The sequence below is a fragment of the Procambarus clarkii genome, chromosome 64, assembly GCF_040958095.1.
Source record: "Procambarus clarkii isolate CNS0578487 chromosome 64, FALCON_Pclarkii_2.0, whole genome shotgun sequence".
Lineage (NCBI taxonomy): Eukaryota > Metazoa > Arthropoda > Malacostraca > Decapoda > Cambaridae > Procambarus > Procambarus clarkii.
Genome location: NC_091213.1, coordinates 29,130,170 through 29,155,485, shown reverse-complemented (window position 1 = coordinate 29,155,485; position 25,316 = coordinate 29,130,170). Strand labels below are relative to the sequence as shown.

At 44.0% G+C, this 25,316-nt stretch overlaps 1 protein-coding gene across 1 annotated transcript; it reads left to right on the top strand.

Moving 5' to 3' along the window:
- Positions 1-22,935: 22,935 nt before the first annotated feature.
- LOC138354824 (diacylglycerol kinase kappa-like) lies at positions 22,936-23,607 on the top strand. Its single transcript, XM_069309322.1, has one exon. It carries the CDS (start codon positions 22,936-22,938, stop codon positions 23,605-23,607), a length of 672 nt encoding a protein of 223 aa, XP_069165423.1.
- Positions 23,608-25,316: the final 1,709 nt, after the last annotated feature.

Genomic DNA, 25,316 nt, shown 5'->3' with positions numbered 1-25,316 from the left:
GTTTTCACCCCAAGGACCTTACCTTCGCTTCCCAACTCATCAAGGGAGATCGTTTGCTCAGGTCGTTCTACAGCACAATGAACTTGTCTGTTGATGGTAAGGCCGCCGGCCTCAACTCGTCCTCGACTCAAGTCCATTACATCCAGCGGTCGACCCCACACACGCATTCATAAATTTTTACATGCTGTTCACTCAAAACGGTAATTTTCTCAAATATAAATTAATATTATAATATATTAGCATATTATGCATATATAGGTTAGGTTAGGTGTTTAGGTTCTGTTGGCGATTATTTGTATTTGTTCGAACAAAATTCGTCAGTGAAGTACTTGTTCCAGAAGTGTTCGAACGAAATCAGTTGTGAGTCGTGTGTAAACCGTTTTTCATTCATAAACAGCTGGGGTTTGGCAGGGGCATGGAATCACTTTTGGGTCTTTGTTTGGAGGACGGGCTGGCCGGCCTACATTAACAAAGGTCAAATGCTCGTTAATCCAGTCACAAAACTCCTTGTTTATGAAAAACAGTTTACACACGACTCACAACTGATAACGTTCGTACATTTCTCGAACAATGCTTTGTTGACGTCTATATCACTATAAAGGCTTCACCCATGTTGTTCATATACAAATAGTCGCGAAGAGAACCTACATGAGTAATCTATCGTATCCCTAACTATACAAAGAAATTTAAAATATAATAATATTAATTTGTCACACAAACAATTTTTAAATCACCTTATGTTAAGATTTATGTTTGCGTGTGAAATGAACGGCCGCTCCTGTAACTAGCCTGGCCTGAGGACGGGTTGGGTATGGCGCCCCGTCTAGAGCAGTGTCAGACCAATGGTGGCAGGAAGTGATCAGCCTCTCTACTGGTGCTCCGTGTAAGGCCAGTAAGGAAATGAGCTTTCGACTGATAGCAGGACTGGAGTTTCATGGGCCACACAGAGAAGGTTTCCGTCCCAGGACAGTTTATAGATATGTGTCTGACAGTAAGGACCTGCCAAGTGACGTCAAGTGTAGTCAGGGTGTGAGGCACGACAACAGTATTGCAAGTGACATTAGCCTAAAGTCATAGTGGACCAAACAGTGCTTACCCAACTGTGTCGAGGGCTTCAAGAGACCAGGTGTGTGTTTCCGGAGTCTGTTACTGCCTGTGTCTGCTTGATCCTCAAGTTAGCCTCAGGCTTAGCCCGTGGATCTAGCACTCAAGGGAGTTAATTAACTGCTTGAGGGACACACATGAACCAAGAGAAACTTGCTGATCAAGGCCAGGTCAAGAGACATTCAGTAACCAGTGATATGTAAGTGTGTACTCACTTAGTTGTTGTACTCACCTAGTTGTGCTTGCGGGGGATGAGCTTCGGCTCTTTTGGGCCCGCCTCTCAACTGTTAATCAAATGATGTACCGATTCCCGAGCTATTGGGCTCTATCATATCTACACTTGAACTGTGTATGGAGTCTTACTCCACCACATCACTTCCTAATGCATTCCATTTATTAACTACTCTAGCACTGACCAAACTTTTTGTAATGCCTCTATGGCTCATTTGGCTACTCAATTTCCACCAGTGTACCCTAGTGTGTGTGCCTCTTGTGTTAAATAAACAGTCTTTGTCTACCCAATCAGTTTCCTTGAAAATGTTGTATGTGGTGATCATTTCCCCCCTTAATCATCTGTCTTCCAACGACTTGAGATTTAATTCCCGTAGTCTCTCATCATAGCTTATGCCCCTCTGTTCAGGCATTAGTTTGGTGGCAAACTTCTGAACCTTCTCCAATTCTGTCATATACTTAACGAGATATGGACTCCATGCTGGAGCTGCCTCAGGTGCTTAGCTTCTGTTGGCGCGCCAACAGAACCTAAGTTCATAAGTGGTCTGACATACGTGGTATAGAACGTTCATTATGATTCCTTACACAAGTTTTAATAGGCCGTTCGTATGTTGGCCAACCTGACATATGCCGCTGATGTTATCCTCTTGATATGGGCATCAGGGGCGAAAAATCTTTGTGTACTCACCTAGTTGTACTCACCTAGCTTTGCTTGCGGGGGTTGAGTTTTGGCTCTTTGGTCTCGCCTTTCAACCGTCAATGAACTTATGTACAGATTCCAGAGCCAAATAGGTTCCATTATGTCTAAATTTGAAACTGTGTATGGAGTCAGTCTCCACAACATCACTGCCTAATGCTTCCATTTACTAGCTACTTTGACACTGAAAAAGTTCTTTCTAATGTCTCTTTCTCATTTGAATACTCAGCTTCCATCTGTGTCCCCTTGTGCTTGTACAACCGTGTTAAATAATCCATCCTTGTCTGTCAATTCCCTGAAAATTTGTATGTATTGATCATGTCTCCCCGAGCTCTTCTGTCTTCCAGTGACGTGAGGTTAAGTCCACGCAGCCTTTCCTCATAACTCATGCCTCTTAGTTCTGGGATTAGCCTAGTGGTATACCTCTGAAATTTTTCCAGCTTTCTCTTGTGCTTGACAAGGTACGAGCTCTATGCTGGGGCTGCATACTCAGGGATTGGTCTTATATATGTGGTATACAAGATTCTGAAGGATTCCTTACACAGGTTTTTGAAAGCAGTTCTGATGTTAGCTAACCTCAAATAGACCACTGATGTTTATGTATGCTTGTATATATATTTGTGTGTATATATATATATGTGTGTATATATATATATATATATATATATATATATATATATATATATATATATATATATATATATATATATATATATATATATATATATATATATATATATATATATTAGTATATTTTGGTAGCAGTCTTTCCTGTAGACATATATTATTAAATATGACCGAAAAAGTAAGATTAATAATTCTAACACGAATTTTCTTGATCTTTCGTACGTTTCTTTTCACTGTTGGTGGTAATTCAAAAATCAATTCTCCAAAATTCATTTTTATTTCTAGTCTGACGCGACACTTGAGCGCGTTTCGTAAAACTTATTACATTTTCAAAGACTTTAGCTTACACATGCACAACTGAATAGAACTTACACGATTGATTGATAAAGATTAGGCCACCCAAGAGGTGGCACGGGCATGAATAGCCCGTAAGTGGTACAATTATTTTTTTTTCTCAGTATTCTGAGGTTGCATTTAACCATCAAGCTGTTATCGCGGGGGAGGATACTGCTTCACAGTCTTTATGAGGGTGTCCAGCTGCTGGACACCTTTGTTGACCAGGAGAGTGGGTGTGTTGATGGCTTCAGGGTGGCCACTGCATGATTCAGGAACTCTTAAAGCTCTTCTAAGGTCATTGGTTGCTTCACATTCAATATAGTGAAGTAATGGCTTTTCTGTGACAATTTGGCAGAAGATGCACTCTCTCTGTCGGGGTTCACCAATCTCCCAGTTGCATCTGTAACCTAGACGTAGTCTATATAACCTAACTGCTATTTCCCTGTGGATTCCTTTTGGGATATTTAACCTTTCTAATTTGGTTGCCTGAAGATACCATGTTGCAGATGGCGAACCTTCAGCTATTCTCTGGTGCAGGTAGGCTTTGTTGAGATGTGAAATTTTTTTGGTGATGATGTTTTTTATGTTCTCTAGGCTGGGTTGAATTGTTTTATGTATCACTGGATGACGAGTTGCCAATTTAGCAATTTCATCAGCTTTTTCATTTAATGGGATTCCAATATGGGACGGGTGTCGTGACGCTGAACCCCGGTTCATTCCGAACCCAGCGAATACACAACACATAACACCTTGCCTCAGCAACCGTTACTACCACCTATACTCCTACACACACCAGACCCTTCAGGCGTACCACTCGGTTTGTACTGGAACACAATGAATGAACATATGGAAGGTATTTAAAGGCCGTCGGGTTTTGTCATTTAATTACAAAGAATAGACTCTGACAAATAAATACATATTAACATACTCTATTAGGTCAATACACTTCCAATACCCATAGACCACCTGACCTCCGCGATCACCACCCACACTCGTAACTTCCGCCTAAGTCCCTAATACGGAATGATTACTACAATGCTCCACACCCGGTTAGTCTTTCATTCAATACTCACATACTGCAGACTTAACTTCGTCACTAAGATCACATCAGGTTCTCGCATAGCTGTCTGCTACACTTCGCTGCTGCCGCAAACGGGGATCCAGAGGACTTGCCAGTTCAACTCCCACAATCAGACTGACTCTAGCCAACCATGGCCTCAAACATTTCACCACTCCTCTCAAGGAAGGTATAATCCGATTAACCTTATCCCTAGAGCGGTAATCTTGATCCTAGAAGCCTGACGAAGAATAATTCCTCTTTCCAGGAATTATTAATTTGGCTAAACAGCTTCGGTCTTAATCCATTGACCTTTCTTAGATATGTGATCCATAGTCTGTCTACTTACATGTACTTCCAATCATCATTCGTTAAGTGTTGTAGTAATGATCCTCTAGCTAATAATTCCTACTAACTTGTGGATTACAACACCACTCCCCTCCTTAAACACGCATATGTCCCCATATGCATCATTGCAATGGTTCCATTAGTGCAAGGACCTGGAGGATGCACCCACCATATGTGTACAACTAAAAAATCATCCAAAAAGTTCATCATACACACGATGAAATAAATTAAAATTTTCCCCGACATGACTCACAACACTTCTTCAAAATATACATTATATTCACATCATAGCACAGGTAAAATAGTCTGTAATAATTTTTCCCATCTCCAACAATGCACATATACCTAAACTGCTGACATATAATTACATACAAATATAACCATAAAATTACATGGACCAGAATGCTGGCACTTAAACAGAAATGACACTAGTCATTAATATATACACAACACATATATATCTAAGGTTCTTCATCCTTAGTAACAAGTTAATTATAATTTAACATCTTGCCCTGTACTGTTGACATAAGGGCTTACAATGATCACACAATGTTTCACTGGCCTCCTCCACAATTGGCAGCATCACCTCTCTTGTCTTCGTGTCCCATGGTTGCTAGGTCATAGATCCTCCATGACCCAGATAAAACCCAGGCTGTCCAGCCTGGTGAATGTTGTCAATGTCCCATCGTTGCTCTGAGCTAACGTGATCCTGGCCTCCAGAGCAACGGAGATTCCTACCCCAGGGTCATGTTCCCTTGGGTCTGTGCTGACGTCTCGTTCCAGGGCACCAATCCCAGAACGCTGTAGATCCCTCACAGCTCTCTGGTCTAGGCCCATCTGCCCAGAGTGTGTCCACCTGTATTCACACCTTCCCGACCACTGTACCTGCAAAATATTCCCTCGGAGCCCCCTGGCTCGATCTCATTATTACATAACCCCCTCGGCTCCTTACTCTCTCCCCGTATATAGCCTGAGCGCAGCTGCAAAACCATTGCAGCTGGCCCTTATCCCTGCTTTGATGTCAGGGGGCGAATTTCGCCTATAACGTCACGTTGGCTTCACTTCCTCCCCCTTTTTTTCTAGAATAACTGAGTGTAGCCTCATAGCTTCCCTTCTACTCTACCTGAAGCTCTGTGACATGATCCCGGGGGACCTTCTCAAGCCTAACACTCAGTAAAGGTGCCGATGAGGTAATATACAGTATATACATACACATACATTATCACAATAAATACCTCATTAAAATAATTTCACAATTATGTCACTAAAACATCATACTGCCACTGGCTCGCCTCTAGCGAGATTCCTGTAACAACTTAATAAGAAATTAGTATATCTACTTCGCTCGTCCACTGCAACCACCAACACCTGAAATTTTGAAATTCTACATTATAATCTTATTCATAACACTTACCCACTCCGACACACCATCACCTCTGGTCAACCCAACCACTGATGACCTCATTATAACACCACGTATCTCAACAGCCAGGCTCTGCGTCCTGACGCACCTGACCTCATTACACCGATCCTCACCGTACCCACCACCACCTGGCCTCCTGTGCCGCTATGCACTCCACAACACCACACTCCATACCAGGCGTCCAAACGCCACAACACTTGCATCTGTAACCTAGACGTAGTCTATATAACCTAACTGCTTTTTTCCTGTGGATTCCTTTTGGGATATTTAACCTTTCTAATTTGGTTGCCTGAAGATACCATGTTGCAGATGGCGAACCTTCAGCTATTCTCTGGTGCAGATAGGCTTTGTTGAGATGTGAGAGTTATTTGGTGATGATGTTTTTTATGTTTTCTAGGCTGGGTTGAATTGTTTTATGTATCACTGGATGATGAGTTGCCAATTTAGCAATTTCATCAGCTTTTTCATTTAATGGGATTCCAATATGGGATGGGATCCAGTTTAAAGTTATGTTGAGTCCTTTGCCTTTAGCGACTGCTCCAAGATACAAAATGGTGGTAATTATTTCCACATTATCTTTCCACTGTTTTTGTCCTCGTATTTGAAGTGCAGCTTTTGAGTCTGTGTGTATGATTGCATTTTGAGTGTTTTGTGCAATCACATATGCGAATGCCTGTTGTATGGCAAACAGCTCAGTTTGGGTTGATGATACTAGTCCTCCCAGTCTCCAATATGCCTGTACGCTGGTCGTGCAAAGAGCAGCGTCAGCACTCTCATATTCTGTGTCCACCGATCCGTCTGTGAAGATGTGGGTGTCTCCTGCTATGCTATACATTTGCTCTTCTATTATGCGCCTTAGGATTGTCGGATCATAGGCAGCCTTTTTCATTGGGAGACTTTCTATTACTATTTTGAAGGCAGGCTCTTCCCAAGGCGCGGAAGGAGTGTAATTTGGGTGCCGATGATCACCCTCTCTATCAAGAATCATGTTTTTTAAATGTAGTCTGTTTCTGACTTTTCCCGCTCTTGCAACCCAAGAGTTTCCATTGTTTTGGCCTAGTCCAACCACCAAGGCCTGCCGTACTGGGATTGGATCAGAAGAAATAATTATCTTACTGATAATTGTAGATGTCCTTTGTGATATTCTTTCTTGAAAAGAGGGCAAACCCGTCTCCAGTCTAAGAGTTTCAAGCCTGGTCCACATGGGGACTCGCAGTGCAGCTCTCATAGCATTGTTTTGGGCAACTTCAAGCTTTTTCCACTGTTGGTGTGATAGATTTGTGAGTGCAGGTGCGGCATAATCGATCACTGATCTGACTGCCTGTACATAGTATGTGCGGAGGACTTGCAGATTGGCTCCTCCAGAAAGGGAGGTTAGCGACCTGAGGATTGCCGTTCGGGCCGCAGTTCGCACTCTCAAGTAAGTGACCTCAGCATTAAAATTCATGTGTGTGTCCAGGATGATTCCTAGATACTGATAGGTGTCGACCCATTCTATTGGTTGACCCTGTACTGTGAGTTGGATGTTGGGCTTTGCTATTTTTATGGGCATGGCCTTTGACTTTGAGGGGTTGAGTTTGATCCCAATCTGTTTTGCCTCTTTACTGATGCAGTCTAAGCATTTGGGTGCAAGGCGCGCCGCATCCCTTCCTTTTATGATGATGACAAAGTCGTCCGCGTAGTTTAGCAGCCTGCAGTGATGTGGGAGTTTCAACCTCATTATTCTTTCCAATTAAACAGTTGAAGACAAGAGGGCTGAGAATACCTCCTTGCGGTGTACCATTTTCATGGCTTTTGTACTCAGAGACTGTGCCATGAAGTTTTACTCCTGCTTCTCTGTTTATGAGACAGTTTTTGGTCCAGGAGAGCAGGTTGCCTCTGACCTCTTTGTCAATGAGGCAGCAGAGAATAGCTGGGGCGCTTGCCAGTTCAAAGGCTTTTTCGAGGTCCAGGAATATCAGCATTCCTGGTCTGTCATTCAAGTGGGCTAACAGAGTTGTAATACATTCCACTGTGCCAACCCCTCTTCTATAGGCATACATATCATGGTGTAGTTTAGGCATTTTCCACTCCAGTCTGTTGAGTGCCATTCTGTCAGCCGTCTTGGCTGCACAGCTTTGGAGAGAGATGGGCCTGGGATTAGCTGGATCTTTGGGTTTTGGGACCAGCACTATGTCTGCTCTATTCCAAGCAGAAGGTCTAGTTTGAGAAGTCCAGGCTAAATTAATTAACCTTAGGTATGCAGCGTCTCCCTCTGGGCCGAGGTTTCTAATAATTTTATAGGTTATTTTGTCGGCTCCAGGGGATGTATCCTTGGAGTTTTTCTTAGCCCGATTGAGCTCATCCAGTGTGAAGGGGGCATTAGTGTCAGAGACTTCTTCACATGCTGTAAGGATTCTGTGCCACCTTTCTTCCTCTAGTCCGGTCTGTACTGCTAATACATCTGGTGGAAGTTGATTGCTGGCTGCTCTCTCTTTGCAAACCTGGTTCCAGTACTTCGGCTTCCTGTTGAAGATCCTTGGGGTGTGGAGCTTTAGGTGTTTTATTCCCTTTGGCCCCGGTGAATTTGCTGCCACATCTCTCCGAGAGAGGTGTGTTCATTCAGGTGTGAACACCATTCCAGCCACTTGTGTTCTTTTATTTGTCTGGTCTCTCGATGTACATGTTCCTTGACCTCACAAAGTAAGATCCTGTTGCGGTCACTTGGCTGCTTTTTGTATAGCTTTCTTGTTCTATTGAGTCTATGGTTGAGTTCTTTGACACGTTCGCAATAGTACCAATGATCTTTATGGTGTCCGGTGGACTGTTTTTTCAGTGGGATTGAGTGGTTGGCTGCACTTTGAATCGCTTTGACAAATTCTTGTTCTGCCTGATTAATGTCTTCGGGAAGATCATAGTTTTTTTGCCACTATGAAATGAGGTTTTGAAATCGGTCCCAGTTTGCTAAAGCAAAGTTCCAGGCTTCAGATGGAGGCGGAGGTGGGGTGGGTAGGTCTAACTGAAGATCAATTTGGACCCCATAGTGGTCGCTTGTGAGTGTGGGCTCAACTGACCATGTTGCTGCATCTCTTAGGGAGGCTGAAACGAAGGTTAGGTCTAATCTGCCTCCTTGGATGTTGGTAGGTTCATTCTTGTTTAGGATTTGTATTTCTGGAAGCTGGTCCAGTAGATGTGTAATGTGTATGCCGGCTTCATTTGTTTTGTTCGAGCCCAGTGCCAATCGATGATGGCATTAAAATCTCCACAAATGATTGTGTTTGTTGTTGTCGCGTGTCCAAATAACACAGAGAGATCCATTTCGGCTTGTGGAGACCTGTACACATTGAACACTTCAAGTTTGTCGTGTCTTAGCTCAATGGTGACTCCCATTACCTCTGTCCCTTCTCCACAATTGGGTGGGCTGGTTATGGATTTGGAGATCAGGTCACATTTTACATAGATTGCACATCCCCTGGATTGCCCATTGATCCATGGAAGGAAGAAGCCTCGATAGCCTGAGATTTTAGGTTCTAATCCGCCTCGAAGCAAGCTCTCCTGTAGTATCAGGATGTCTATGCCCTTGGTTGCTGCTATGCATTGCAAGTGTTGCAATTTAGTGCGCAGTCCTTGCGCATTCCATTGCAGGATCTTTAGAATTCTAGGTTCTTGGAATTTGCTGATAATTCCGTGGTATCCATGGAGTCTGATGAACACGCCATGGAAGTTGCAATTAGTGTATAGGTTCTTAGTGGACCTGAAATTGACTCATCAATGTCGCTTTCCGACGAGCTGGACTCTATCTGCTTTTTATGGGGGTGTCTCCTGCCCTGCTGTCTTGACGGTGTGGATATTACATCTTCAAATTTTTTGAGCTTGTGCTCAATTGTCTTCCGAGTCTCTGTGGTTTGCTTGATTCCATGTGAAGACAGCAGACTTTCGATCAACTCAGTGACCAAAGTTTTGAACATTGGCCAGAGAGCGTCCAGTTCAGTGGGAGCACTATTTAATGTTGTGCAGGTTAGGGGCCTAGTGGCTTTTAGACCCTTCTCGGTGGTAACTTTGGCACTGGAATTGCTACTCCTATTGGCCCCAGTGTGCTTGCTGGATGAAATGGGAGGCCGACTGCTTTGAACATGATTCTTGTGTCCTCCATCTTTCTTTTTGTCCTGTACTGTCTTCTCACCCTTCACCATGGCCGATGGTGAAGGGCCGTGTGCCCCCTCTTCCTGAATGGGTAGACCCCACGCGGTTTTAGTGGGCATGGGAGCTGGTAATCGTTTTGGTGGGGGTTTCGGCTCCGCTATAGGCATGGTGGGATTCGTTTGAAGCCTTTTGAGCCTTTTAGGGCATTTCAAGTTCCAGGCATGATGTGCCTTGGAACAATTTGGGCATTTTGCCTGAACAGGGTGGTTTGCCTTGAATTTATCAATACATGTTTTTGTATCATGGGGCTGGCTGCAGACTCCGCACCTCACTGGGCGTTGGCAGTCATCTTTGTGATGCCCAAATCTCTGACATCTAAAGCTGGAGTCTAACATCAATCAAGTCAGAGACATCTTACACCAAGACACCGTCCTACATTCTCACGCACTAACGAAGGTTATTGTCTAAATTCCTGGTGTACCTGACCTAGATCACGTAATAGCAGACAATGACACATGTCAAGTAAAAGGTACCTACATAGAACCGTCCTTACATCAGATACAGAACAATACTACTGCTGTTTATGTTGCCAATGTCACCAAGGTCATCATTCACCTCGAAACAGGCACACGCGTTGTTTGCTTCACCCATTATTTGTTACCGGTGTGAGTAGAAGATGAAGCCTTTACTTAACAAATGGTACATACGCTCTCTCATACGACAATTCGAAGTAAGTTAGCGGTCTCACCTGAGCATTTTATCCCACTGACTTCCCTGACGCCCAAGCTCAGTTGCTGACCATCCTCATCAAACATCGTACTGTTGTTGCACTGACAGAAGAACAACTTGGACTGACACAACTCATCACTCACAAAATTCCTCTTGAACCAGGTACTCGACAAATTTATGTACTCCTGCATACAGATTGCCTCAGTTTCAACGAGCTGTTGCAGACCGACTTATTGGCGAGATGTTACACGGAGGTGTTATTGATGAAAGCACCGCTCCATGGAATGCTCCATTGATCTTAGTACCCAAGAAAGATGGTTCTTGGCACCTTGTTGATTTCAGAAAAACTAACTAAATGACGATACCTGATAGATTTCCGCTTCCCGTGCTCACTGACTTATTGCACAACATAGGATAGAATAAGGTTTTCTACACTTGATCTATTGCAAGATTTATGGCAAATACCACGCGACTCAGAAAACCGAGAACAGACAGCGTTTTCAGTCCCTAATGGCCCTTACCAGTACACCAGCATGCCTTTTGGCTTATGCTGCAGCCCTGTTAACTTCTCTAGACTTATGACAAACTTGTTCCGACGAATGAGACGTAATACCCTCATGGTTTACCTCGATGACCTTACAATCATGTCCAAGGATGTAACAACCCACCTTCAAAGTTTAGAACGTGTCCTTCAAAAATTATCTGAAGCTAATCTTAAAATCAAACTTAGCAAATGTGCATTCATGAAAAAAGAGATAAAGTTTCTAGGCCATAATGTTACCCCACAATGCATCACCACTCTTAACTCAAAGACAGTCGCTGTGAAGAACTATCTTGCCCCTCATAATGTTGAGGCTGACCAAAAGTTCATACGCCTAGCGGAATTTTACTGCCATTTCATCACTGACTATTCAGTGATTGCGTCTCCTCTCACTCACCTCCTTAAGAAAGACGTCCCGTTCGCGTGGACAGCTGATCAGGAGAAAGCATTTAAAACCTTTAAAGAGGCTTTCATATCTGCTTCCATTCTCAAGTTCCCAGATGTCTCCAAACCGTATGTCTGGTCACCGACGCCAGTAATATTGGGTTAGGAGCCGTACTAGCACAAACTAGCGACATAAAAGAACATGCCACTGCATATGCCGAGTCCTCTCGAAAGCAGAATAGAATTACTCAACAACAGAATGTGAAGATTTAGCTGTAGTGTGGGCTCTCAAACATTTCAGAGACATCATTTACAACTACCCTGTCCATGTACTGACGGACTCCCAAGCCATTATCCCCTTGTTCAAAGAAAAGAACCCAGTTTTCTCGATGGTCGCTTACCATACAAGAGTTCCTATCAACGTATGGATACTTACCTGGCAGACATAATGTAGTTGCCGATGCCCTCTTCCGCTACGTCGCTCCTGTTCAAGTTGAATACTCTTCATTAGACTTCCAAGATGTGGAAATAGCACAACAACTAGAGTCAATGTGGGGACCAATCATAAGCTTTCTAATGGACCCGAACACGACTCTTACAATCAAGCCACCCGTGCCACTCAAGGAACCAGTACTATTAATTCACGTGCGCCACCGCAAGGGTATGCTTGGCTATACTGCCATAATGATACATCAACTTGTTATTCCTGCATTGATAGTGCCTACCGTGTTGAAACTTGTCCCTGACGCCCTACACAGTGGAATCCTGGCAGGGACCGCACCATGAAGAAGGCTCATCCCAAGTACTACTGGCCCAAAATGGCAAAACATATTGAACATCTCGTGGATCAATGTCAAACTTGCCTTGCTCACAGAGGCCATCTTGCTGACACGAACCCGATTCAGACTTACCCTACGACATATGCATCTTGGGACCGTGTTTGTATGGACTTGCAAACGAACTTTGCTGAAACTTCTAGAGGTAATAAATATCTCCTAGTTATGGTAGATAACCTTTCTAGATAACTGGTTCCGATTCCAAACAAAACTGCAGAAACAATAGCTAGTGTATTTCTTGCTAACATAATTTGCAGGTATGGTCCACCTAGGATTATACTTTCTGACAACGGCCCAAAATTCAATAATTCTGTTCTGGAACAACTGGCTAAACAACTGTTGTACAACTGTTGATTGTACATCAAAAAAATGCAATATAATGCCTTAGCAACCGGCTAGCAATGGCTTTGCTGAAGGAACAAATACGAGAGTACTTGACGCACTCAGAGTAACAGTTAATCGGGACAGTCACAAACGGGATGAACTTATGCCAATCGTCCAAAGCTCGATAAACTCCTCTGTCAATTTCTCCAAAGGAGACACGCCTCACTTTGTGCTTTTTGGAACAGACATGAGATTCCCCTAACGCTCTCATATCCTCGCCGTCTGCGCCACTCTGCAACTATGATGATTATGTGAAAGTGAAAGAAAGACATTCAATTGGGGTTCCAGAGAGTTAAGGAACATCAACCTAAAGCTACTAACGATTTCACTTGGTTACAAAACGCTCATTTTAAACCTACAAAAATAGGACCTGGATTTCTAGTACTGATCCTCAACCAGCAAAGAGATGGTCCCATGTACAAGCTGACTGAGAAGTTTCTTGGACCCTACAGAGTTATTGAGCATATCACAGGTAACAAGTACACGCTGGAAAAACTAGTTACAGGTGAACATGTAAATGAACATCTCAATCACATTAAATTAGCCCGATTGACTGTTGACAACGACAACCGAGAACTTGTAAGTGACAACGTAATGACTGACCCTACCGCTGTGACCCCTATTCCGGTCGCAGATACGAACAATGGCACCAAGACACCTGGTACTCAAACTTACAACCTTCGGTCCAGACCGGTTATTTCGACAGTACACCCCCAACAGTGTGATGATACACGCTCGAGTGACTGTGGTGTTTCAGTCTGTAAAGGACAATGGTCCTTGTGTGATCGCCCGAGATGCAACGAGTACCTCAGTCAGGCAGACCGGCTTCAGCCCTCGCCCAGCGCTGACACTCATGATACCCAGAACGTGGCCCAGTATATGTTTATATTTGTTAATAAAGAAAAGAAGGCCACAGGTGTTTTGTAATCCATTCCTTCCCGCTACCAAGAAAGTTACAACCACAACAAAACAACCCATTTAATATATTTGTTGGATCATTCCTTCAGTATTTCCAGGTCTTCTTGAAGCCTCAAGCAGTCCTCATCTGTCATAATCCTTCTCATAATTTTGGTATCGTCAGCAAACATTGAGAGAAATAAATCTATACCCTCCGGGAGATTATTTACATATATCAGAAACAGGATAGGTCCGAGTACAGAGCCCTGTGGGACTCCACTGGTGACTTCCCGCCAATCTGAGGGCTCACCCCTCACTGAAACCCTGCTTCCTATTGCTTAGGTACTCCCTTATCCACTGGAACACCTTACCAGTTACTCCTGCCTGTCTCTCCCGCTACCAGAGACACACACACACGTGCGTGTGTGTGAGTGTGTACTCACCTAATTGTGCTTGCGGGGGCTGAGCTCTGGTTCTTTGGTCCCGCCTCTCAACTATCAATCAACTGGTGTACAGATTCCTGAGCCTACTGGGCTCTATCATATCCACACTTGAAGCTGTGTATGGAGTCAGCCTCCATCACATCACTTCCTAATGCATTCCATTTGTCAACTACTCTGACACTGAAAAAATTCTTTCTAACATCTCTATGACTCATTTGAGCACTCAGTTTCTACCTGTGTTTCCTAGTGCGTATGGCCTTTGTGTTAAATAGTCTGTCCTTATCTACCCTATCAATTCCTCAGAGAATCTTGTATGTGGTGATCATGTCCACTCTAATTCTTCTGTCTCCCAGTGACGTGAGGTTTAATTCCCGTAGTCTGTCCTCGTAGCTCATACCCCTCAGTTCAGGTATTAGTCTGGTGGCAAACCTTTGAACCTTTTCTAGTTTAGTCTTATGCTTGACTAGATATGGACTCCATGTTGGAGCCGCATACTCCAGGATTGGTCTGACGTATGTGGTATGTAATGTTCTGAAAGATTCCTTACTCAGGCTTCTAAAGGCTATTCTTATGTTAGCCAACCTGACATATGCCGCTGATGTTATCCTCTTGATATGAGCTTCAGGGAACAGGTCTGGTGAGATATCAACCCCCAGTGTCTTTCTCTGATTCTTCAAGTATTTCATCTCCCAAATGATATCTTGTATCTGGTCTCCTGCTTCCTACACCTATCTTCATTACATTACATTTGCTTGGGTTAAACTCTAACAACCATTTGTTCGATCATTCCTGCAGCTTGATCAGGTCTTCTTGAAGCCTCAAGCTGTCCTCCTCTGTTTAATCCTTCTCATAATTTTGGCATCGTCAGCAAACATTGAGAGGAATGAGTCTATACCCTCTGGGAGATCATTTTTGTATATCAGAAACAGGATAGGTCCAAGTACAGAGCCCTGTTGGACTCCACTGGAGACTTCACGCCAGTCTGAAGTCTCACCCCTCACTGTAACTCTCTGCTTCCTATTGCTTAGGTACTCCCTTATCCACTGGAGCGCCCTACCAGTTAGTGTGAGTGTGTGTGTCTGTTGAAACTTGTCCAATCCGCACAGTCCAGCATTTGAATGTTTCTGTGTGTGCAAAATTAGTTGTACTTACCTATTTGTGCTTTCGGGGGTTGAGCTCTGGCTCTTTGGTCCCACATTTCAACCGTAAATCATATTTACACTTGAAACTGTTTATGGAGTCAGCCTCCACCACATCACTTCCTAATGCATTTCATATGTCACCACTCTGACACTAAAAGAGTTGTTTCTAATATCTCTGTGGCTCATTTGGGCACTCAGTTTCCACCTGTGTCCCCTAGTGTGTGTGCCCCTTGTGTTAAATAGCCTGTCTTTATCAACCTTATCAATTCCCTTAAGAATCTTGAATGTGGTGATCATGTCCCCCCTAACTCCTCTGTCTTCCAGCGAAGGGAGGTTTAATTCCCGTAGTCTCTCCTCGTAGCTCATACCTCTCAGCTTGGGTACTAGTCTGGTGGCAAACCTTTGAACCTTTTCCAGTTTAGTCTTATCCTTGACTAGATATAGACTCCATGCTGGGGCTGCATACTCCAGGATTGGCCTGACATATGTGGTATACTAAGTTCTGAATGATTCCTTACACAAGTTTCTGAATGCCGTTTGTATGTTGGCCAACCTGGCATATGCCGCTGATGTTATCCTCTTGATATGGGCTGCAGGAGACAGGTCTGCCGTGATATCAACCCCCAAGTCTTTTTCTCTCTCTGACTCTTGAAGAATTTCATCTCCCAGATGATACCTTGCATCTGGCCTCCTGCCCCCTACATCTATCTTCATTACATTACATTTGGTTGGGTTAAACTCTAACAACCATTTATTCGACCATTCCTTCAGCTTGTCTAGGTCTTCTTGAAGCCTCAAGTAGTCCTCCTATGTCTTAATCCTTCTCATAATTTTGGCATTGTCAGCAAACATTGAGAGAAATGAATCAATACCCTCCAGGAGATCATTTACATATATCAGAAACAAGATAGGACCGAGTACAGAGCCCTGTTGGACTCTACTGGTGACTTCACGCCAGTCTGAATCCTACCCCTCACGGTAACTCTCTGCTTCCTATTGCGTAAGTACTCCCTTATGCACTGGAGCACCTTACAAGCTACACCTGCCTGTCTCTCCAGCTTATGTACCAACCTCTTATGCGGTACTGTGTCAAAGGCTTTCTGACAATCCAAGAAAATGAAGTCCGCCCAGCCTTCTCTTTCTTGCTTAATCTCTTGAACTCATGTTGGCGATTTGTCAAGGAGTCACTTCTCTCTAGATGTGTTACTAGGTTTTTTCTCATGATTTTCTCCATCACCTTGCATGGTATACGAGTCAAGGACACTGGTCTGTAGTTCAGTGCCTCTTGCCTGTCGCCCTTTTTGAATATTGGTACCACATTCGCCGTCTTCCATATTTCTGGTAGGTCTCCCGTGTCCAGTGACTTACTATACACTATGGAGAGTGGCAAGCAAAGTGCCTCTGCACACTCTTTCAGTTCCCGTGGCGAGATCCCGTCTGGACCAACAGCCTTTCTAACATCCAGATCCAGCAGGTGTTTCTTCACCTCCTCTCACGTAATTTCAAATCCTTCCAAGGCCGGCTGGTTTACTTCCCTTTCTCCTAGCAAAGTGACCTCACTTTGTTCTATTGTGAAGACCTCCTGCAACCTCTTGTTGAGTTTTTTACACACACCTCTTTATCATTCTCTTTATACCTGTCCTCGTCTGTTCTAAGTTTCATTACCTGTTCTTTCACTGTCGTTTTCCTCCTGATGTGACTGTGGAGTAGCTTTGGTTCGGTCTTGGCTTTGTTTGCTATATCATTTTCATAATTTTTCTCTGCTTCTCTTCTCACCCTATCATACTCACTCCTGGTTCTCTGGTATCTCTCTCTGCTTTCTGGTCTTCTGTTATTACAGACGTTCTTCCACGCCCTTTTGTTCAGTCCCTTTGCTTCCATACATGCCCTATCATGCCATGGATTCTTCTATTGCTTCTCGGATTTTTCCCTTTGGGCCGGGATGAACCTGTTTACTGCCTCCTAACACTTTTGGGTGACCCAGTCCATCATATCTTGTACCCTGGAAACACAAACCGAAACTGTCCCTATTTTCCGCTTATTACAATTTGTAATAAAGTTGTTACATCTTGGCTTAACGTGTATATGACGTATTAGAACGTGGTTACAACTGGCTATATTAGTTGTTATAACTGGTTAAGAGGTGTTAAAACTTGTTCGAACGTTGAACCAACGTCATAGTTTCGGTGTGTGTTTGGCGGGTACAGACTTAGCTCTGAGGTCTGTGTCCCAAGGTATTTCCTTTAGGAAAATTCTCATCTCCTCTTAATTCCCCTTTCGGTATGCCAGCCTTTTGTTTCCTAGTCCTTTTTTGCGGAGATAATTCCTAACTCTACCAGGTACTCAAAGTTCAATACACTGTGATCATTCATTCCCAAGGGTGCTTCTATCTTATCTTCCCTTATTTCCCACTCATTTATGGTAAATATCAGATCGAGAATTGCTGGTTCATCTTCTCCTCTCATTCTTGTTTGTTCGATGACGTGTTGGCTTAGAAAGTGTTTTGTTGCCGCGTCCAGCAACTTGGCATTTTATGGTTTTTAGTCTTCCATGCGGGTCTCTGTTCTCCCAATCTATCTCCCGTGGTTGAAGTCTGCCATTAATAGTAGTCCAGATCTATTCAAGCTAGAAACAGAAGCTGCTCTCTCTATTATGTTAATGGTGTCCATGTTGTCCATCATATTCCTGTCTGGATCTTCTGTCATTTTTTGGTTAATTATATATGACTACGACTATAATGTTTTGTCCTCCAGTTGTTATGGTACATGTTATGTAGTCACTGAGACCTTCGCAGCCCTGAATAACCATCTCCTCAAAATCCCAGCAATTTCCTACCAGCAGAGCCACACCAACACCGCCTCTTCATTCTCTCTCTATCCTCATAACATAATAGTCCTGTGGGGACACTGCATTTGTTATGGTTTTCGTTAGCTTTGTTTCTGTGAGTGCCATTATGTCTGGGTTTTCTTCCAGTACCCATTCTCCAAGTTCCTTTGCTTTATTTGTAATTCCATTTATGTTAGTGTACGTAGCCTTGAGGCTCACTTTCTTCTGTCCTTTCTCAAATCGCCTTCTAGGTGAGTGTTCTGCTTGTGGGGGAAGCTGTTCCATGTGTGTAAGGATTTATGAGGTGGATAATAGGGTCTCAGAGATACTGGGGTGAGGGGTGAGGGGGCCAAGTGAAAGGGGGTAAAGGGAGGGTATGGGATGAAGGGAGAGGGAGGACTGAAAGGAAAAGGGGGGGGGCGCATGGCGGGAGGAGGGGAGTGGTAGAAGGGTGGAAATGGGGGTGTGGGGAAAGGGAGATTTGGCTGAGCATTTGAGTGTTGGCAGGGAGGGTTTGGGGTAGGGGGATTTTCTATGCAGAGGAGGGTGGTGGGGTTGTCCTCCCCTCTGGTGTTACTGGGTGGCTGGTTGTGAGCTCCCCCTCACCTCTGGGGATGTTGTGCTGAGAGCTGTGATTTCCTGGTTTTCCCCTCTCGCCCTGCTCTTCTTCCTTGCTTCTGCCGCCATTGCTCTCTCCTCCCTTGTCATGTCCCTTTGGAGGAATACTTTTTGAATTCTCCCAAATATTGCAGGTGGCTCTTCCTTGTTAGAATCATCTCCTTTGTGTTCTCGTTTGCAAACACTATCTTTAACACACGGTCTCGGTCTTTGTTGTATCAGCCTAGCCGGTACAACAAAGTTTGTGTGTGTGTGTGTGTGTGTGTGTGTGTGTGTGTGTGTGTGTGTGTGTGTGTGTGTGTACTCACCTAATTGTGCTTGCAGGGTTGAGCTCTGGCTCTTTGGTCCCGCCTTTCACCTGTCAATCGACTGATGTACAGATTCCTGAGCCTACTGGGCTCTATCATATCTACATTATAAACTGTGTATGGAGTCAGCCTCCACCGCATCACTGCCTAATGCATTCCATCTGTTAACCACTCTGACACTGAAACAGTTCTGTCTAACGTCCCTGTGGCTCATTTGGGCACTCAGTTTCCACCTGTGTCCCCTTGTTTGTGTACCACTCATGTTAAACAGCTTATCTTTATCTACCCTGTCAGTTCCTCTGAGAATTTTGTAGGTAGTGATCATGTCTCTCCTTACTCTTCTGTCTTCTAGTGTCGTGAGGTGTTTTTTTCGCTGCCTTTCTTCGTAACTCATACCTCTTAGTTCTGGGACTAGCCTAGTGGCATATCTCTGAACTTTTTCAAGCTTCGCCTTGTGCTTGACAAGGTACGGGCTCCATGCTGGGGCCACATACTCCAGGATTGGTAATGCGTATGTGGTATACAAGGTTCTGTAGGAACCTTTTATACCACATATGTATGTATGGAACTTACACAAGTTCCTGAAGCAGTTCTGATGTTTGCCAGCCTCGCAAATGCCTCAGATGTTATTCTTTTGCTGTGGGCTTCAGGAGGCAGGTTTGGTGTGATATCAACTCCTAGATCCTTCTCTCTGTCTGTTTCAAGAAGGACTTTATCTCCCATTCTCTATCCTGTGTCTGGCCATTCATGTAGTCTGTCTAGGTCATCTTGTAGTCTCATACTGTCTTCCTCCATGTTAATCCTCCTCATAATTTTCGCATCATCAGCAAAAAATGAGAGGAATGATTCTATACCATCTGGAAGATCATTTACATATATAAGAAACAGTATGGGTCGAAGGACTGAACCCTGTGGGACCTCACTGGTGACGTCTCGCCAATCTGAGACCTTGCCCCGCACAGTGAATCGCTGCCTTCTGTTACTTAGGTACTCCCTTATCCAATGGAGTACTTTTCCTTTCACTTCTGCCAGCATCTCCAGCTTTTGCACTAGTCTCTGGTGTGGCACTGTGTCAAAGACTTCCTGGCAATCCAAAGTTATGCAGTCTGCTCACCCTTCTTTCTCTTGTCTGATTCTTGTTGCCTGATCGTAGAATTCATTTAATCTTGTGAGGCATGACTTGTCATTCCTGAAACCGTCTTGGTGTTGTGACACAAAGTTCCTTTGCTCCAGATGTTCGACTAGCTTTTTTCGCACAATTTTCTCCATTAGCTTGCATGGTATGCAAGTTAGGAACACTGGCCTGTAGTTCAGTGCCTTCTGTCTATCCCCCTTCTTGTATATCGAGACTACTTTTGCCGCCTTCCAAATTTCTGACGGTTCACCTGTTACCAGTGATTTGTTATACACCATGGAGAGTGGCAGGCACAGTGCTTCTGCTCCTTCCTTTAGGATCCATGGTGATAGTCCATCCGGGCCTATAGCCTTTGTCACATCCAACTCTAGCAAAAGCTTCCTTACATCTCCATTTTTAATCTCAAATTCTTCTAGTAATGCCTTACTCTAATGTGAAGATTCCCTGGAATTTCATATTGAGTTCCTCGCACACTTCTTTGTCGTTTGTAGTGAATCTGTCTGCCTCTACCCTCAGTTTCATTACATGTTCCTTCACTGTTGTCTTTCTCCTGATGTGGATGTGCAGCAATTTGGTTGGGACTTAGCCTTGCTTGCTATGTCGTTTTCATATTGTCCTTCTGCCTCTCTTGTCACCCTGACGTATTCATTCCTGGCTCTCTGGTAACCTTCTCTGCACTGATGTGTCCTGTTATTTCTATAGTTACGCCATGCTATTTTACTTTGTTGCCTAGCTTGCTTACATCTCTGATTAAACCATGGGTTTCTCATATGCATTTCATTTTTTACCTTTTGAGCCGGATAAACTTTTCTGCTGCTTCCTTTCACTTCTGCGTGATGTATTCCACCATGTCTTGGGCCGTCTTTTCCCTTACCTCTGATTCCCATGTTATATCCGTTAGGGATTTTCTTTTCTCATCGTAATTTCCCTTACGGAATGCTATCCTTTTGCTTTCAGTTCCCGAACTCAAGTACTTTAGCCCTTCTTCGACCAGATACTCAAACGTCAGTACACTGTGATCGCTCATTCGTACTGGGGGCCTCTTAGTCAATTTCCCTTAATATCAGAGTCATTCAGAGTGATGACTAGGTTGAGTCTCGCTGGTTCATCGTTTCCCCTCATCCTAGTGGGTTCCATGACATGTTGGCTTAGAAAGTTTCTTGTCGCCACCTCCACTACTTTGCCTCTCCATGTATCCAGAGAAAAGAGTCACACAGCGTGTGACTCTTTTCCATGCGGTTCCTTGTTCTCCCAGTCTATCCTTCCGTGATTGAAGTCTCCCATGATGAGCAGATGGGATCGATTTCTACAGGCAGCAGAGACTGCCTTCTCAATTATGTTTTTAACAGCCATGTTGTTTCTGTCATTCTCTTGCCTGGGTCTTCTGTCATTTAGTGGAGGGTTATATATCACTGCTTCTACTACACTAGGTCTTTCCATCGTCCTGGTGCCTGTTATGTAGTCTAAACCCTTCACAGCCTGGTATAACCATCTCCTTGAAACTCCATTCCTTTCTCAGGAGTAGTAGGAGTAGTGTGTGTGTGTGTGTGTTGACGCTTGTCCAACCAGCAATGAAAAGAATATAATTATGGTTTCGTGCATAATCTGAACAATTCATTGCCACTGTCACGTCATAATGTTAACCATGGCTTCCTCTCATTGTCGTGGGATGATTTAGTAGCCTGGGGGGCAGAGGGAGAGGGCTGGGGGCCTCATTAGGGGTAATGGCCGAGACATAGGAGGTGAGGAGTGAGGTATGACGTAGAGGGAGCGTGTAGCAGGTAGGTGTAGTGGAGGTGGAAGGTTGTCATTGATCACCATTTATGCTGCAATGTTCTCGTTAATGAACAAGACGGTGTTTGTGGTTAAGCAAAGCGGTTCTCATTGTTCAGCAGCGTAGTTATCGTGGTTCAGCAGTGTTCTTCTAGTGGGTATACAAACATGGTCTTGTTATGGAGCAAAACTCGCTGTTGAACAAGGCGGTTCTCTTGAGCTTGACGACCGTCAAAAGACTTGGGCCTCGCCCGTCAACGTCAGTAGTCGCTACGGGTGTTCTTGCTCCTTTCCTCCAACCAAAATTACACATGTCACTCTCAGCCTTCACAAGTGCTACTCTTGATATTCTCCCACGCATCTTGGTCAATTTCTCAAGTGGATAACGCGTTGTTGCGTGCCCACTCGCCCGTGTGATCAGTCGGCGCCTCTGTAACCTCACAGACATTTGTTTCTCAAATTTGAAATTACAGTAAAAATTAATTAAACAACGAATTCGAGATAACATATTTAACATAGTTTGCAATACATGTTGCATCATACTTCACACATGTTAAGTATGTTCCGATGCATTGTATTACTGGGAGACCCGCAGGAATATATCACCACAATTCATGATGGAAGAGTTCAAGCAAAACAACTTGTCAAAACCATCTTGCTGCAGTTGCATAAATGCAGAAGTGTAAAGCGTTGCATGCAATACGTCTGCAACTTTCTTACCTCCTGCAAATGGCGGTCAACCGATATATTTGTTACAAACAAACAAATATCAAAATTAGTACAGCATTAGTTACACTGAACTTCTATTAATGTCTGACGACAATTTAGAGGAAACCAAATAAAAAAATCTACAAAACAGATCATAAATAAATTAAATTGCCTTAGTTATTACAAGTAAAATGTATTTATTGTACATTATTATTATGTGTGAAGGAAACTTTCAGCATTATTGCCAGGCATGTCATTGTTTTGTCATGCGTGTGACGCCAGAGTTGGTCATGCGTGTGACGCCAGAGTTGGTCATGCGTGTGACGCCAGAGTTGGTCATGCGTGTGACGCCAGAGTTGGTCATGCGTGTGACGCCAGAGTGGGTCATGCGTGTGACGCCAGAGTTGGTCATGCGTGTGACGCCAGAGTTGGTCATGCGTGTGACGCCAGAGTTGGTCATGCGTGTGACGCCAGAGTTGGTCATGCGTGTGACGCCAGAGTTGGTCATGCGTGTGACGCCAGAGTTGGTCATGCGTGTGACGCCAGAGTTGGTCATGCGTGTGACGCCAGAGTTGGTCATGCGTGTGACGCCAGAGTTGGTCATGCGTGTGACGCCAGAGTTGGTCATGCGTGTGACGCCAGAGTTGGTCATGCGTGTGACGCCAGAGTTGGTCATGCGTGTGACGCCAGAGTTGGTCATGCGTGTGACGCCAGAGTTGGTCATGCGTGTGACGCCAGAGTTGGTCATGCGTGTGACGCCAGAGTTGGTCATGCGTGTGACGCCAGAGTTGGTCATGCGTGTGACGCCAGAGTTGGTCATGCGTGTGACGCCAGAGTTGGTCATGCGTGTGACGCCAGAGTTGGTCATGCGTGTGACGCCAGAGTTGGTCATGCGTGTGACGCCAGAGTTTGTTGGCGTGCATGTCAATGTTTGGTAAGTAACCATGGTACTGTTTTGTGTATTATGTACCTCACAGTGCTATGTACGTCACTGTTCAGTGTACTGTGTACCTCACTGTGCTGTGTACTGTGTACCTCACTGTTCTGTGTACTGTGTACCTCACTGTTCTGTGTACTGTGCACCTCACTGTTCTGTGTACTGTGTACCTCACTGTGCTGTGTACTGTGTACCTCACTGTGCTGTGTATTGTGTACCTCACTGTTCTGTGTACTGTGTACCTCACTGTTCTGTGTACTGTGCACCTCACTGTTCTGTGTACTGTGTACCTCACTGTGCTGTGTACTGTGTACCTCACTGTGCTGTGTACTGTGTACCTCACTGTTCTGTGTACTGTGTACCTCACTGTTCTGTGTACTGTGCACCTCACTGTTCTGTGTACTGTGTACCTCACTGTGCTGTGTACTGTGTACCTCACTGTGCTGTGTACTGTGTACCTCACTGTTCTGTGTACTGTGTACCTCACTGTTCTGTGTACTGTGCACCTCACTGTTCTGTGTACTGTGTACCTCACTGTGCTGTGTACTGTGTACCTCACTGTGCTGTGTACTGTGTACCTCACTGTTCTGTGTACTGTGTACCTCACTGTTCTGTGTACTGTGCACCTCACTGTTCTGTGTACTGTGTACCTCACTGTGCTGTGTACTGTGTACCTCACTGTGCTGTGTACTGTGTACCTCACTGTTCTGTGTACTGTGTACCTCACTGTGCTGTGTACTGTGTACCTCACTGTTCTGTGTACTGTGTACCTCACTGTTTTTATAAACATGTCCACAGAAGGACCCGAAATGACTATAGTGATAACGTCATATGGACATATAAATATATATATATATATATATATATATATATATATATATATATATATATATATTGTGACGATAATCTCCTTCAAGAGATTGAGCCTGCTCTTCCCTCCACAATTACGTTGTTAAAATTATATAAAACTACTATGGAAGAAATGTCCAACAACGACAACAACACCAGCAAGGTTTGCCAGAGAGCAAAAAGTATGCAGCCACGGACACCTGCTCAGACTCAAACCGCCAAACTACCTGTCTTACTACCGGCTCCGCTGATTGGTCGCCGGTCTGGCTGCAACTGCACTCGCCCCCCCCCCCACATTCTACTTGATGTCTGGGGTCGCCACGACCTCAGACCTCAGAATATTCGGTGCTCTCGTTGTCACCACTACTCCCGGCTAGACGCAAGCGTGTACTGAGAGAAGTGGTGGCTTAAAGCCAATATTCCAACACCTCCCATTTACTTTTGTATTGCACTTCTTGTTATTTTGTCTTAACGTAACTTTTCATTGTGTCATTTAATTATTCTTATTATTTTGATTGATTGATTTTATTATAAGAATTTGTTTGTCCCTTTTATTCATGTTTTGATTTATTTAACGTAATTAAAATTTCATTGTTAAAATTTACTTGTGTTTTGTGTGTCTTCTCCTTACCTTACCACAGACGAAGTTCCAGTTTTTCTATTTTTTTTTATAACTATGTGACGAGGCCATACCCCTAGCCTTAAACAGCCGAACACCAACGCGTTACCGTCACAAGTTATATGGGGGCCTGTCCTAGGAGCTTCATTCGGGTACTGGTGCCAAGTGGTAATTTATGGTAAGCGTATTTAACTTTGTTAACGTAGCTTTACTATTTTTCATATTCAATTTCATTTTTTATA

Coding starts and splice junctions, on each gene's coding strand:
- LOC138354824 (XM_069309322.1), top strand. CDS start 22,936: ATGCGTGTGACGCCAGAGTTGGTCATGCGTGTGACGCCAGAGTTGGTC.